The sequence below is a fragment of the Stenella coeruleoalba genome (genome assembly GCF_951394435.1).
Source record: "Stenella coeruleoalba genome assembly, chromosome: 16".
Lineage (NCBI taxonomy): Eukaryota > Metazoa > Chordata > Mammalia > Artiodactyla > Delphinidae > Stenella > Stenella coeruleoalba.
In genome coordinates, this window is record NC_137162.1 from 9,771,025 (window position 1) to 9,786,648 (window position 15,624).

Genomic DNA, 15,624 nt, shown 5'->3' on the forward strand with positions numbered 1-15,624 from the left:
AGGAATATAATTTCATCGTTCTTAGACCCATTTGAAGGTATTTTAGAATCTTTTAGTTTGAGGACCGATTATGAACATAAACTGTCAAGGTGTAGATATTTAAAAGCGATGGTTAACAGAGTTTACTATGAGAAAACCAAAAAAACTTGTGAACTTTTTGTTTGCTCATTAGTTCTTCTGTCCTCAAAAAGAGTGGGATTGCCAGCTGTTTATAAACCCCATCTGGTCCCCCCAAGGATGGCTCAAGGAACTAAGTTCACAGATAGTGGCAGAATCGCCTCTCTTATCTCCAGGTCCACCGCTCATCCTGCTTAACTGCAGGAGCCTCGATCAACAAACATGGGCTGCGTGCCCATGACCTGGAAATAAATGTCCCAGGTATTTCTGTCTGGCGCTTGGAATGAATTTTCACCTGGAAGAATGCTAAGTATTTGTTTCAAGGCTGTGGCTGTGTCCTGGAGAGCCAAAGAGACCCTTTCCCAGTCTGTTGGGGCCGGCACGCGGGACCAGACAACCAAGATCCTAAGCACATTCCAGTGTGGAGTAAGTGGGATCTCAGTGTATCAAACATCAGGGGCGCGAAAGGTCAGCGGCCTGCGTTGCGCCCGATGCCGGCCCGGCGGCGCTCTAACCACTGCGCCCCCGATCTCGTCCCCGCCGTCGGCCTCCAGCCACAGGCGTCGCTGTGCTCTCGCGCCGGCCCGGGAGCCGCGTTCCGCAGGGAGCAAGCGCTCGCGCAGAGCAGGGGTTTCAGTTTCTGGCGCGAACTTCCGCCGTTGCGAAGTTGCAGGGCGGCTTGGCGCGATGTCTGGGGACGGCAGCGGCCGCCGGTCCGAGGGCCGGGGCCGGGGCCGCGACCCGCGCCGGGATCGCACCTGCTCCCGCTCCCGATCGCGCTCCCCGCTGTCGCCTGTGTCCCGCCGCGGCGCCGCGCCCGAGCGCAGGGAGGCCCCGGAGCGCCCGAGCTTGGAGGAGACGGAGCCGTCGGATTCCGGGGACGAGATGATGGACCCGGCGAGCTTGGAGGCGGAGACCGACCATGGCCTGTGCCGCCAGATCCGCCATCAGTACCGGGCGCTCATCAACTCGGTCCAACGTAAGGCGGGGCGGCGCGGGCGCGGGCGCGGGGCGGCGCGGGCGCTGGGCGGCGCGGGCGGCGGCCGGGGCCAGCCCTGCGCCGCCTGGCCGCGCCTCGATTGGCTTGCGAGGCGCTCGCATATCCGTCGTGCGGATATCGCTGCACGACCTTGGCCGGGGCGCGCAGGTCCCAGAGGAGCAGGACGGCACCGCCGGAGGCCAGGCGCGGGCGGGCGCTCGTGCGAGCCCAGGTGGTCGAGAAGGGGGAGAGACGGCACGCGGAGCCTGGGCTCCTTCTCTTGCATCCAGTGGTTCCCAGCGAGCGCTCGCCCGCCCGCGGCAGCGTCGCCCGTGAACTGTCAGAAATTCAAATTCCCGGACCGCACTCCAGACCTATCCAGTCTGAAACTCTAGGTGGCCCAGGGGATCCTGTGGCTTGCAGAGTTTGAGAACCACTGTTAGCAGCGCTCCTCAGAGGCTGCAGAAGGAGTGGAGCCTTTGGGTGAAGTTTAGGGGGAGCCAAGTGGGTCCCCTTTTAAAGTTCATTCTGCTAAAGGGGTACAGTCCTTCTCTCGCCTGGCCGTTTTGGTTAAAGAGATAAAGCTGTTGGAAGTAATTCCCCCGGGGAGCAGGGGGCGGGGCTTGGCTGTGTTGCTGCAGCTGGTCACTTTGTCAGCCATTTGTCAGCGAATGATGAGCACGCTTCCCAAAGCTTGTATTTTTTTAAATAGAAAACCGGGAGGATATATTGAATGCCAGCGACAAGTTAACAGAGGTCCTTGAAGAGGCCAACACCCTGTTTAATGGAGGTAATTCATTATTTTATGTATGGAAGCTTTGTGTTATCATATGTTTTAGGATAATTTTCATTAGTTTTACATAAGCGAATTATCGACATCAGACAACTCCCACATTTATAATAGTGCGTAACTAGTTTTGGAATCTTTTTCACTGTAGCACTACTTCTACTTTTATTGTGCACTTACCATTCCCTAAGCATATAGTAAGGACTTTACATGAAATTTGGGGAGGTAGGGGGCTGTGTCTGACAAAGCCCCCCAGGTGGTTCTGTTGCTTGTTCAAATTTGAGAACTTTCTGTGTATTATCTTTCTACTGTATTGACTGCTGTATCCCCAGAATGCATTGGTTGAATGGATGAATTAAAAAGAAAGGACTGAGCTGGACCTTGACGTCCTGTTTCTTTCCCTGTCCTCCCGACCTCCCCTCCCTCAGCTCCTTCCTCTTGGTCCACCTGTAACCCAGTAGGGGTAGCCATGTCTACAGGTGGCCCTGTTGGTCTCTGATGGGGGGAGGGGTGTGAGAAAGAGAGAGAGAAATCTCAGCACTTGAACTCTAGACCTGTGTTGCAGAAGGAGGAGGCGCTAACAAATAATCTTGGTTTGAATGAAAAGCAGCAGCAGTGTTAGTGGTAAGAGCAGTCTGTCTGAAGACAGAGGACAGGTCAGAGAGGCCCCTGATGTGGGCACTGGGTCACAGAGCCCTAGGATGAGTCCCCAGACCACTTTTCCCTCCTAAGTCCATTGGGAGCGGAAAGGGAGGGTGCAGGCAGACGCGGGTGAAGAAGCCGGCAGAGCCGGCCGCTGCCCGGACACCACGATTCCTCATGTTCTTTGAAGACCAGAATGTTTATTTCTGGTCATTCGCTAGTGTGGCTGATGTTTAAATGTCACCCACTTGCACATTTTCTATCTGTACAATTTCAAATCTGTGTCTCTCTTGCTGTGACTGCCGCCTCCTTACCATCCCCCATCTTGGTCTACCAGTTCACCTAATTTCCGCAAACCTTCCGGAAGCCAGCCTTTCCTTTTCACCCTGTGAAATCCCTCCTCCACCCTCTAGGCTTTTCTTCTCTCCCAAGCCTAGACCCCCCCAGGCTGGCTCCTCAAGGTTACTCTTGACCCCTTCACCCCCTTATTATTATTATTCACCCAGCTTAAGAGTTGTCGATCAACAGATCGTTTCCCCCTCAGCCATTTCCACAGTGCTGGCTGGGTCACCTCTTTAAGGCAAAATTATTTACAACTGACTTGGGAGGTGGTCAGCCAGCACAGAACTCTGCATCCCCCGTAGACGTGGATCTGATGTTCTCAGTTTTAACTCTTTAGAGGCTTGGATCCATCCGTGAGAGATCTGCACTTTCCTCAGTGTGCGCTGTGACAGTGATGTGCTGGGGGATCTAGAGCAGCCCAGGAACCCGCCCCTCTAGCTTCTGCCTCTGCCTCGTTCTCTCACTCATTGTCACTTTCGCAGTAATTCTCCTAAATTAAAACTGAGGAAAGGGACTTCGCTGGTGGCAAAGTGGTTAAAAATCCGCCTGCCAATGCAGGCGACATGGGTTCGAGCCCTGGTCCGGGAAGGTCCCACATGCTGCGGAGCAACTAAGCCCGTGCGCCACAACTACTGAGCCTGCGTTCTAAAGCCCGCGAGCCACAACTACTGAGCCCCTGTTCCACAACTACTGAAGCCTGTGCACCTAGAGCCCGCGCTCTGCAACAAGAGAAGCCACCGCAATGAGAAGCCCGCACACCACAACGAAGAGTAGCCCCTGGTCGCCACAACTAGAGAAAGCCCGCGCTCAGCAGCGAAGACCCAATGCAGCCAATAAATAAATAAATATTTTAAAAAATTGTGATAATGTTAAAAAAAAAATGAAAATGATGTATAAATACAAAGCCTGGAGTCAGTAAGTTCACCAGCCTGAGGAATGTTCGGGAAATAGTAATTCAAACGAAATGGCCTTGGGGAGTGAGCCAAGCAAAGGTATTTGTGTATTTGTCTCTTCTTGGGTGTCTTTTCCATTTGCCTTTGCCGGTGTTCCTGGAGCGCTTTTTACACACTGCCTGTTCCCTTCGGAGTCTGATTAAACCCATTCCTCTCAGCCCTGCTGTTTCCCCCAGTGGACCCTTCCCTCACCTCCCCAAACTTCCTCCTCGGTTTCCCTGCCCCATTCCCTTCTTCTGTCCTATTTAAATCTTTTTCTGCCTATAGCTTATCTTAAATCCCATGCCCTCTGTCAAACGTCTTGGGATCGTCCATCCTCAGCGGTCACGGCCCTGCTGCCTGTAGACTGTTCATTTGGTGGTGCTCGTGCTGCCAGGTAGAGGCTGCATCTTCCGCTGCCGGCCCCGCACCTAATTTCACCTGAGGCTCCTTGACCACTTACCTGTTGCTGGTTGGCAAACCACCACGCCCAGCACGGTGCCTTACACATAGCAGGCATTCAGTTTGACTTACATCATCAGCGCGGTGTTAACAGTGGCTGGGATGGATTGCTGGAGTCAAAGGGAAAAGCCGGTGTTGGAGATGATGGAGGTTTTGTTAAGCTGGGGTTGTTACGAGATTGCGGTTCAGTTCCCGGGAGTAGGAAAAGTGCAGAGGGAGCTGGCTTTTAGGAAGACTGGTTGGCTTTGATTTCAGGTTTTGGTGAGCTGGGCAGGGGAACCAGTTTTTAGACGGACATGAATGATGTTTGAGATTTTTTTGGTCCTGTGGGAAATGCGGAGTAAGTGTAGTTGGACGTTTTGGGAAAATACCTGTGGATAATGTGTATGTTGTAATGTGTGTGTTTTCCTTCTTTTTTGAATAGTGTCCCGAGCAAGAGAAGCAGTCCTAGACGCCCACTTTCTTGTTTTGGCTTCAGATTTGGGCAAAGAGAAGGCAAAGCAGCTGCGTTCTGATCTGAACTCGTTTGATATGTTAAGATATGTCGAAACCCTAGTAAGTTCAAAGCTACAGAATCTTAATAAAAAATGCTTCATCTGTCACATATTGTATAATTATCTACTTTGCTTATATCCATATGCAAATGGTTTTCACTTCATTTTTCCTTTTTTGGGCCTCAGATTCCTCCAAAGAGATCTTACCAAATTAAACAGATGACAGTCGAGCTCTGTGGTGGAATCTAGGTTGGCAGCTCAGAGCAGTTTGAAAATCTCCTAGCCTTCTAAGACTCTGGGCGCTATGTTTATTTCAAATGGCCATGTTTTTCCTCACTCAGCTGTCATTTCATAAGTGTTCCAGCTTATTCTCAGTGACCTAGGACGTTTGTCCCAGGCTGGGCAAAAGCCCACACTGCAGGTGGCAGAGTTCAGCTGGAGATGACAGGTCTGGTGGAGGGGCCATGTTTTGATTTGTCTTTGAGAATATTTCAGAACCATCCGAATATGATCGGGGTTCTGCTTTTGGTTTTTTTTGTTGTTGTTGTTTTGTTCACCTGTCTTTGCCTCTTAATACGTTTGAATGGCTGTTACCTGAAATTTGGAAACTTTTCCTGGATGGATTTACCAAAAAAAAGCACAAGGAGACTAACTTTGTACCTTACTCTGTTGTCTTTTTTTCCTTGGTTCTACTTTGAGCCAACCTGTATCCTAGCATTTCTGCTAGGACATTGATTTTCTGACCAAATGTGTGTTAAAAGGTTATTAAAATGATTTAGTACCATGAGACCTGACCAGATAAAGTATTTTGTAAAGGTATGAGGCAGACGAGGTTTTCGTTGTTTCTAAAACCTTAGATTTTTTTAAAATTTAAATTTACTCTACTTAAATTTTAAACCTTAACATTTTCTTTTTCAACAACTTTTAAATTTTGACGTATCATGCATTTTGGAAAATGCACGCTAATGTATAGCTCAATAAATAAAGTTAACTATGTATTGGGTAATCTTTTTAAAAATTACTTTTATTTATCAGGGTGAGCTTTGTACTTTAAATAACATATCAAAATAAATTCCAGAAGTCTTAAAGCAGTCCATATAAAACCTGAAATTAATAGCTGTCTAGTCTCTGGGAAGGGAAGATCTTTTCAAGTATGACACTAAATAAAAAGACTATAAAGAAAAGATTGGTAGATTGGACCAGACAGAAATTGAAATGTGTCCCTCCAAGCGTGCGGCGGTGGGACAGGGCGGCAGGAGGATGGGGTGGAGCTGACCACGCCTCTCTGATCGGGTTCTGGCAGCCTCTCTTTTCTTTAAAGTTTAACTGCCTTTAACGGGTGAAGCTCTCTGAGGGTTTTTGATTACTGTTTATATATGATACTACCATTTTAATTTGATAACCTCTAGGCATTTCATAATTTTATAGTGTAATAAAAGTGTACTTTCATAAAAGCAAATTTCATGTAATACACTTTCTGTAAGATAGCTTCAGGTAGCAGAATTATTAGACTTCCGCCAACTCTTCCCAGGAAGGCAGTTTTAAGATGAACGATTCTCTCCCTGACGCTAGGCCCCTGCTCTCTGGAAATGCTGAGATACGAGCTGAATAGAGGTCTCCAGGAGGTTGGCTGAAAAACGAAAATCCAAAGCCAGCTAAACTTCCCTGTTCTGTCTCAGACCTTTTGCTTGGGGATGTCATGTCATATTTTTATGCTAATTCAGCTTTGCTAATACTTTAAAAGTGAACTACGGGTGATCGGAAATTCCCGGTGGGCTTAGTTCTGGTCCGTCCGCCCCTCAGCCTGCAGGGGGCCAGAGCAAGGTTTCTCAGGCTGGGCACGAAGGACATTTTGGGCTGGCTGAGTCTTTGTTGTGGGGGCCTGTTGTAGGATACTGAGAGCATCCTGGCTTCTGCCCACCAGCTGCCAGTAACGCTGCGCTCTCCGCCTCCCCCCAACCCAGTTGTGACAGCCAAAAATGTCTCCAGACATGAAGCCAAAAGACCCCTGCGGGGGCACGGGGGGTACAGAATCACTCTGGTGAGAACCATTGGTCTGGATCATCTCGCTTTCTTACCAAAAGGTTCTGAGTACATTGAGGAATATTTTCTGCCACAAAGAAGGTACCTTTGAAAATAGGAATTTATAATAAGAAATTTAGCCAACGTGTTAGGACAGCAAAAACAGACTTTGCCTCTGGCCTGTTGTTTAGTGATAGAGACGACTGGGTACGGTGAATGATTGCTTGTGGCTTAACTGGGGTTTTTGTTTCCCTTCGTTTTTGTAGCTGACACATATGGGTGTAAATCCGCTAGAAGCTGAAGAACTCATCCGTGATGAAGATAGTTCTGATTTTGAATTCATAGTCTATGACTCCTGGAAAATATCAGGCAGAACAGCAGAAAACACCTTTAATAAAACCCATACATTCCACTTTCTGTAAGATTATTTTAAAAATCCGACACACCAGCCATTTGTAAACCTTAAATTGTTTTTTATTGTAGGGGCAAAAATTCTTTGGTATTGTGGAGGTGACGATCATGATGACGTTGTTTGGAGACTTTCTAAACTTTGATTTAAAAGCCCATAAAATCTTGATGTGGATGGACCCTCATCCTGCTTAATTTAAGGAGGAAAGGCCGTGGGCTGGTACCTCCTTACCAGGGCGCCCTGCTGGCTCCTTAGCTTTCTCTCTTTTATTTTCTTTTTTATATTTATTTATTTACTTACTTATTTGGCTGTGCCGGGTCTTAGTTGCTCCTCTGCTTTCTGGCGTGGCAGACTTTGGGTCTGTGGCATAATGTCTGGCTTTGTTTTATCATCTTTAAAGTCCTTATCAGGTAGGAGGATGATACCTCCTATGAAAGATGTCTTAAAATTCTACCAGTATATGTAAAGTGCCATTTATTATATATAGTTTCCTGTTAGATGATCTCTGACTTATGTCTGAAGACTGCTTGAGTCACTATCATATAAACTGCCTAGTTCAGTTTTTGGATACAACTCTAATCTTGAAAAGCTTTTCTTTATACTCAGATGGAATTGGCTTCTGTCTTAATTTCCCAGCTCAGTCCTATGGAGAAGCTAAGAACAGCTCTTGCTGGTTCTTCTGTGAGACAGCCTTTAAATACATAGTAGATAACTGCTCTGGGGTAAGCACCCAGGTGGGTTCTTCCTTAAGTGGATAGCTCCAGGGCATCTGTCTCTTCTGATTACCCTTCTAAACCTTCTGAGATTGGTAGTGTCTGTTAGAAGGCTTTGGAGATGCAGATGTGGTCCGTCTGGGGCGTGGGGCCCGGCATCTGTTTTTAACAAGACTTCCCTTAACTCAAGTGCCCAGAACCGCTGTATAGTACAGCAAAAAGGTCAAGCTTCCTTACTATAGGAAAAGTCCAAGTCTTTTTTGTTGCTGAGTTCTAGGCTGTGTCATAAATCCTAGGATCTAAAGATAGCCTTTTGTTGTGTGACTTAACCTTTATCTCATGATGTAGCTCAACTTGCAGCCCCAATGATTTATGTATGGCTTTGCAGCCTTGCACTTGCTGTTTGTTCCCTTGGCCTGCAGTGTCCTTTCCCCTTTTTTTTTCCATCTGGTAAGGTTTACTTCTCCCACAGGCACCAGCTTGGAAGCCTCCAGTGACTTCTCTAGACAGAGGTATCAGTGTAGGATCAGTTTTCCCAACCAGACCCCTCCCGTGTCTGGGTAGATCTCTCTGTCCAATGCTCTCATAGCACTTGAGTAACACTTCACTACAGCACCACAGGATCTACCATATTATGTGGAAATGGATCTTTGTGCGTGAATATTTATCTGTCCATCTCTACTGTATACTTTGATTTCCTCAAGTGTAGGGACCACATGGGTCTAAATTCTCTGGGCCTTGGTTTCTGCATGGTACCTCTGTAGGGCTTTTTTGGAAGGTGGAGGGAATCCAAATGGGAAAGGAATCCCTTGGCCTCTGCCTGACCTGTTATCTCCTAAGACAGGTGTGTTCTGGATTCCCAGGCTGTGGGCCTCTGCCCTGGCACCCCCAGACCAAAAGGCTTTTAAATTTTAACCCCAGTGGAGCTGTTCGTTCCTTTCCCCTGATCTCTGAAGTTGGCTTTGTGAAACAGACAACAGGCTAGCTGGGAGGACCACAGGCATATTCACCGGCTTACTGTTCAGAGTAAAATACGAACGTGTTGAGGAGGTATCTGGGATTGAGGCGAGCTCCTAAGAATTCTTTTAGACACACAGAGGGAGCAGAAAGGGTGTTACAAACCTGACACAAGAGTCTTGGTCTGATGTCACTCATACATCACTGATGCCTGGTTGCGAATTTGACTATGCCATGGGAACTGCTTTCAGTTAGTGAAATTAGTTTGTTTTAAAAAGAAACAAAAGGGCTTCCCTGGTGGTGTGGTGGTTGAGAGTCCGCCTGCCGATGCAGGGGACATGGGTTCGTGCCCCGGTCCGGGAAGATCCCACATGCCGCGGCGCGGCTGGGCCCGTGAGCCATGGCCGCTGAGCCTGTGCGTCCAGAGCCTGTGCTCCGCAACGGGAGAGGCCACAGCAGTGAGAGGCCAGTGTACCGCAAAAAACAAAAACAAAAAACCCCCCAAAAAAAGACATGAGAGCATATTTTTCATTAGGTTGGGTTCAATACAAGGAGAGTGCCCTGTTCCAAAGCCACGAACCGAGCGTTCCAGAAAAGTTCGGATGATAGAAGAGCAGCAGGCAATGCCTGACGAGGTTTGTTTCTTCACATGTTGCTTTTTAATGCACCTAATTTCAAATAGCCATTAATACGATATACATGTACTTTGGCCATCTTTTCTAAGCTTTAGGGTCTGGAGTCAGGTTCTGTCACTTAAAAGTAATCATTTAATGTTTGAATCATTTTTGACATGTTTAAGCCTTTAAACATCTTATCGGATTGACCCCTTGTCTTAGTTTTAACTCATTTTTATAGTTTGGATTCGTTCTCCCAAACCAGGGTTTCTTAACCTCAGCGCTGTCAGCATTTGGGCTGGATAATTCTTGGTTGTGAGAGGCTGTCCTGTGCATTACAGGATGTTTAGCAGCATCCTTGGCCTCTTCCCACTAGATGTTAATAGCATCCTCTCACTCCCCCTGCCCCACCCCAAGTATGACAACCAAATGTTAGCAAATGGCCCATCAGTGGGGTGGGGGAGGGGTGGTGCACAGTCACTCCCGGTTGAGAACCACTGTTCTAAAGTGTCCCCTTTGTATTTTGCTATTTTATGTTCAACCTGAAAATGGTTGATTTGGTAATGCTACTCTTCTATTAGAAAATTAATATGAAAATGTTACTAAAACCAGAAAAATCTTTTTTAACTATTAGTTGTAAGATGGGGATAAAAACTGCTAGCAATCCCAGATAAAAGATATTTAGAGGAGTTTGGCCATGTAAGAGAGCAGAAAAGGTTAACAGGCAGACAAATAGGTCAGTCTGCTTGATAACGACTTTATATTTTCAGTTAAAAAGAATGGAAGAATCTCATCAAGAAGCAACAGAAAAAGAAGTAGAAAGAATCTTGGGATTGTTGCAAACATATTTTCAAAAAGATCGTAAGTATGATACCAAGCTCAAAAGGGAGCAACTTGTATTTATCAGGCCTGTGTCACTTTCAGTGAGAAGTTATTTTTATTCAAAAGGCATATATGTAATGTTTGAATCATTTTGATTCTTTCTTGACGTACGTCTTTAATGAGGCTTCTCCTCTCTAGAAATTCCATGAGAACATTGGTGTAGTAAATTCTCATTTTTATCTTTAGAAGGTGGGATATTTTTTGTTACAAAATAATACATGCCATAGAAGTGAGAAAAGTAAAAAGTCAAGTACCTATTCTACCTGTCCTCACTCCCTAGAGGTTGCCACTCATAAAATGTGATGTGTATATTTTCAGATTTTCTTATGTTTATGTCATAATAAATATGCAACTAAGTAGGGATTTTTTTTGTCGGTTTTTTGCTTTTTTCAAAGCTAATCATAATATACACATTATTCTGCAATATGACTTCTCCATGTGGACATTTTCCCATATCAATACATAAGATCCCGCTTATTCTTTTCAGTGATTCCCACTGGGTGGCTGTATCGTAAATATATTTAACAAACCCTCTATTAGTGGGCAAGTTCTTTATAACATTTTACTCTTGTGTAAACTGCTGGAGTGAAAAATCTTGGCACATAACTTTGCGCACATGTGCTAATATTTCTGTAGGACAGCTTACAGATTTTTAACAGGTACACAAGATTGCCCTCCAGCAGGGTTGTATTGATTTCCATCCCACAACAGGATGAATGCCCATTTCCTTCCTCTGGCTGACACTAGAGAGTATTGGTCTTAATTGATAAGCAAAAACAACTTTTCCTGTACTGAAGCATTTTTTCCTCTTTTGTCTGTAGCTGATACTCCGATGTCCTTCTTTGACTTTGTGGTTGATCCACATTCTTTTGCCCGAACAGTGGAAAACATCTTTCATGTTTCTTTTATTATAAGGGTAAGATTTAAAATTATTTCTCTAATTGTTTTTATATGCTTTTAAAAGGGTAAATAATAACAGGTATAGATGGGAGCTGGCAAAGCAATTTGTACTAACCAATAAGTGTTTTAGACCCATTGTAGCAAAACATTGACAAGTCATAGGCAGAAGGAACTAGCTAAAAACTTACATGCTTGCTTTTACATTATAGAAATTTTTTAGAGAAAGAATTGGCAAAATTTGAATACGGAACTTATAGATTAGATAACTGTATGATGTAAATGTTAAATTTCCCAAACTTGGTAGTTGTCATGTTATGTACGAGAATATTCTTGTTTTCAAGAAACATACACTGAAGTCTTAGGGAAAAGGAACAGATTGTCCATCACTCATAAAAATTAATATATATAGAGAGAAAGCAATAATGTAAATATGGCAAAAGTCAAACAATTGGTGACTCTGGGTAAAGGATATCTGGGAGGTCTTTACAGTAGTCTTGTAACTCTTAAGTTTGAAGTAATTTCAAAATAGATGGTTTAGGAAAAAAATAAAAGTACTCAGAAATGTACTTTGAGAATTTGCTCTAGGCTGTCTTTAGTCTTCTGTCAGGTTGCATTCCTGCACTTGTAAGATGAGTTTGATTTTCATCTTACGCAAAAATCTTGTATTGACCAAAGTATTTTTCCAGAAATGATAACAAAGGCATATTTTGTCAATGGTAAATGGTAGAATTATGCATTATAAAATGTGGATATTCAGGAGTTCCCTGGCTATCCAGTGGTTAGGACTCCACACTCTCACTGCTGAGGGGCCCGGGTTCAGTCCCTGGTGGGGGAACTAAGATCCCACAAGCCAAGTGGCACAGACAAAAAATAATAATAAAAATAAAAAGTGGAATATTCAAAAAGTATGAATCAGTCAAAGAGTCAAGATGGTTACAGTTTTATTTAAGAGCTCCTCAGGATGCGGTTGTAAAAGAGCTGATTAGAACCTGAGGGATACCCCGTGTCGAGAAAGACGTTAGAGGAGGCTTGTCCATATAAACTCCTCATTGTTACGGTACACTTTGATTGTCTAAGGTTTAGAATTTTCTAATTGAGTAATTTTTTCATCCAATGGTTATAGGTTTTGAATCTAAATTTTAGTCTTCTCCTAAAATCACATTTGTGTTTTAGGATGGGTTTGCAAGAATAAGACTTGACCAAGACCGACTGCCAATAATAGGTAAATGATTCTATGTTCAGAAAAATTAGTTTTAGAGAAAGTGTACTTGTTACTAGAGTTTGTGAAATGTATTTTATTAAATGTAGACTAGTTTTTATTTTAGGTAACAAACTTTACAATGCTGTGTCTTCTTCAACTAACTGAAAATGTTGAAAACTGAATCATAGTTTAAAACCTATGGATTCATCTGTGTCATTGATTGAACATCTATTGCTGTGAAGACAAACAAGAAATTATACAATTTCCCTTAAATTTTAATTTAGAAAGCTTGTAATTGCAGTTATTTTTGTAGTTTCCTTCTTTCTATTTTAACCCTAATGCCAGCAGCTCGAATCTTTAATTCTTCGTTGAATGATTCACACTGTCCATTACTCTTTGCCTTCTAAGGTCTCCTGTAGAGAATGAAGTTCTTTCATTGCACTTATGTCTTCCTTTAAAAGTTCTTAATTTCATGTTGGACCCACTAGGCCTTAGCTCTGTGGTTGGTTCATAGATATGCAGAGTTTTTCAAATGATTGGAATGTGTTATTCTACCACATTTTTTTCTGAATGGAAGCAAACGGAACTACTTGCTATTGTAATAACACAGCACAGTAATGCATGAAATCCTAATAAATATGTAATATTCTAAGTATCTTGTCGATACAGGTTTCATTCCTATTATTCATTGGTTTCTGTTCAGATTACCTCTTCTGACTTGATAACTTTTGAAAACTTTGTCTTTCAAACAGAGCCTGTTAATATTAACGAAGAAAGTGGAGGAATTGACCAAAACACTCAAATTAGGAATCAGGGAATTATAGCTTTGAGTTACCGTGACTGGGAGGTAATGCTCTGCATGTTGCCTTGGGCAGTTCGTCTTCAAGAATTCCTTTGCTGTAAACCCAGTGCCCAAATGTTCTTTGTTCTCTGCCAGGAGATTGTGAAGACCTTTGAGATCTCAGAGCCTATGATTACTTCAAGTCAAAGCCGGCAGAGGCTAAGTGCTTGACACCAGCTGAAGGTAACATTTCCTATGGGAAGCTGCACGTATTTATTAGTTTTTTTTCACATTCTGGTGAAATTTGGATTTTGCTTCCCTCTAGTGCCCCATTTTTAGAACTGTGTGTAACTGCTGAAAAATGCAGAACAGGACCTAGAGGTTGCAAGTTCCCTTCTTTGGATTGATTACTTTGGTGGTGTTAAGACTTGCCGTTGAAAGAGACAGAGCAGGGGTTGTTCTTGGTTTGGCTTTTTTTACGCCCAAACAAATGGATAAAGTAGATAAGTGGAATATTGAATCCTCCCATCAGTTTTGTTCATTGTCCCATTAGGTTCGCTTACTTTATAGGTACGAAGTAGAAAAGGAGGATTAAGACGGAATTACCTTGGAATGATGTTGGTAATGGGCATTTCTGAAATTTGAGTTATGCTTTTGAAGTAATTCTTCATCTTTATGGAGAACATTGCTGGGAGGAAATCTTAGTAATGATCTGTACTGCACACAGCTGTGGATGGGAATCAGAAGACTGGATTCTGTTGGCTCTGCCCCTTTAAAATGTTGGGCAGGTCAATCCAGCTTTGTTTTTTCCTTCTCTATAAATCTATCTATAAAATGGGGGGATTCTGAATTAGATAATTGCTAAGACTTTTTTTTGTAGCTCAAATTTTCTATGATTTGGAGAATTAAAATCAGCTTTTTAGTACTTAATGTAAACTTTTTTTTTTAAGGAAAAATAGCTTTCTTTTTAAAAGAAATCAAACGTCTACTGAAACTATACATGAAACAGCATCTTTCACTTAAGCCCTCAGCTTGATTATGTATGCTCTTTATTATATTCCAACGAGATTTTGGAATTCAATTTCAAAGACAATAACATTTATTATTAGATATTGAAGAGAGCTACTGACTTTGAGGAAAAAAGTTCAGTAACTGTTTACCTACCCTAAGATACTCATCCCCACAATATACTGGGGATTATTTGAGCATTTAAAAATTTAACAAAATATTTATCTTTTCATTGCATCCATCAATACGTTAAATTCTCTGCTACAATCCAAGTAAAATGATGGTGACCAGTGTTTTCTGATACTGTCCATGATGGACAGAGTAAAATCACAGCATACAGAGTAGCCAGGAATTTATACTGTAAGCGTTATCTGGGTCCAAACATCTTGCGACAATTCATGTAAACTCTTAACATGTGCTTCAATTAATTGAGCTTCTTTTGTTCCAAGATAATTGAAGGAAAGGGGAGAATTCATGTAAGATATATAATGTGTGTTTACTTGGGCCCTCCTCACTGAGGAGGGGCTGGTTGTTAGATTTCTTGTATGCATCTTGAATGAACTTTTATCATTTATAAACTGTTAACCAGCTATTTTCCCCCTTTTTTTAGGACTCAAGTGGATAGCGAAGTCCAAAAAGGAAAGCAGCGTATTGTATTGTACATACTGTATGATTAAACATTTTTAAAGACAGATTGTTTTTAGTAAAGTGTAGCTTTTGATAGTTAATGGGTCGTCTTTGATTAAAGGAGGTTCACTGCCATATTCACAAATAATTGTAGTTATTCTTTATTTTCTGTCCTTGGGAAGAGTTTCTCCTTTCTCCAGTCCTGTCCCATTAGAGGTTTTAGTTAGGTTGTTAATGGCCTAAGGATCATTATGGTTCTTCGTGCATCTTTTTAGCTGTAAAGTTAGCTAGTCAAGTCAACAAATATTACGTGGCACCATATGAAATTGTTGGGTTTTTTAAGTAAAATACAGTCAAATGTCAGCAATGTGATAGGATTCAGCCTGTGATTTACACACAAGAAACGACTCAGTCCTCTTTCAAGCCACGCCAGACCGCTTTGGATCCATCTTACCAGCAGTCCTCGCTTTGAACTTGAGGGCTGCTGACTGCGCAGAGAAAACCCGAACGACAGGGTGGAGAGATGCTGCTCCCGTGGGTGCAGGGCCTTCAAGTCTGTCCTTGATGTTCTCTGCGTCCTAGTTGCTTCCTTTTCCCATTCCCACACTTCTATATCCATCCTTTCTCACTCTTTCCCTCTGGTGTCAGAGGTAGAGGTGTCTCTTCTGTGGAGGCTCTGGATCTCTGCATCCTGGGATCTCTGCCGTCAGTCATTCCTTCGCTGTATCTAGCACTTTCCCTTCAACTGCGCTCAC

General features: G+C 43.5%; 1 protein-coding gene across 2 annotated transcripts; it reads left to right on the forward strand.

Annotated features, from left to right (window-relative positions):
* Nucleotides 1-367: 367 nt before the first annotated feature.
* On the forward strand, nt 368-15,624 carry NSMCE4A (NSE4 homolog A, SMC5-SMC6 complex component). Of its 2 annotated transcripts, XM_079900788.1 has the most exons (11): nt 372-1,096; nt 1,809-1,886; nt 4,686-4,816; nt 7,044-7,195; nt 9,392-9,491; nt 10,241-10,331; nt 11,174-11,268; nt 12,426-12,474; nt 13,206-13,300; nt 13,391-13,477; nt 14,853-15,624. In XM_079900788.1, exons 1-10 carry the CDS (start codon nt 421-423, stop codon nt 13,463-13,465), a joined length of 1,542 nt encoding a protein of 513 aa, XP_079756914.1. In that variant the 5' UTR covers nt 372-420; the 3' UTR covers nt 13,466-13,477; nt 14,853-15,624. The 2 variants fall into 2 exon arrangements, with proteins under 2 accessions (XP_079756913.1, XP_079756914.1); XM_079900787.1 differs by having other exon boundaries at nt 368-1,096; nt 13,206-13,477.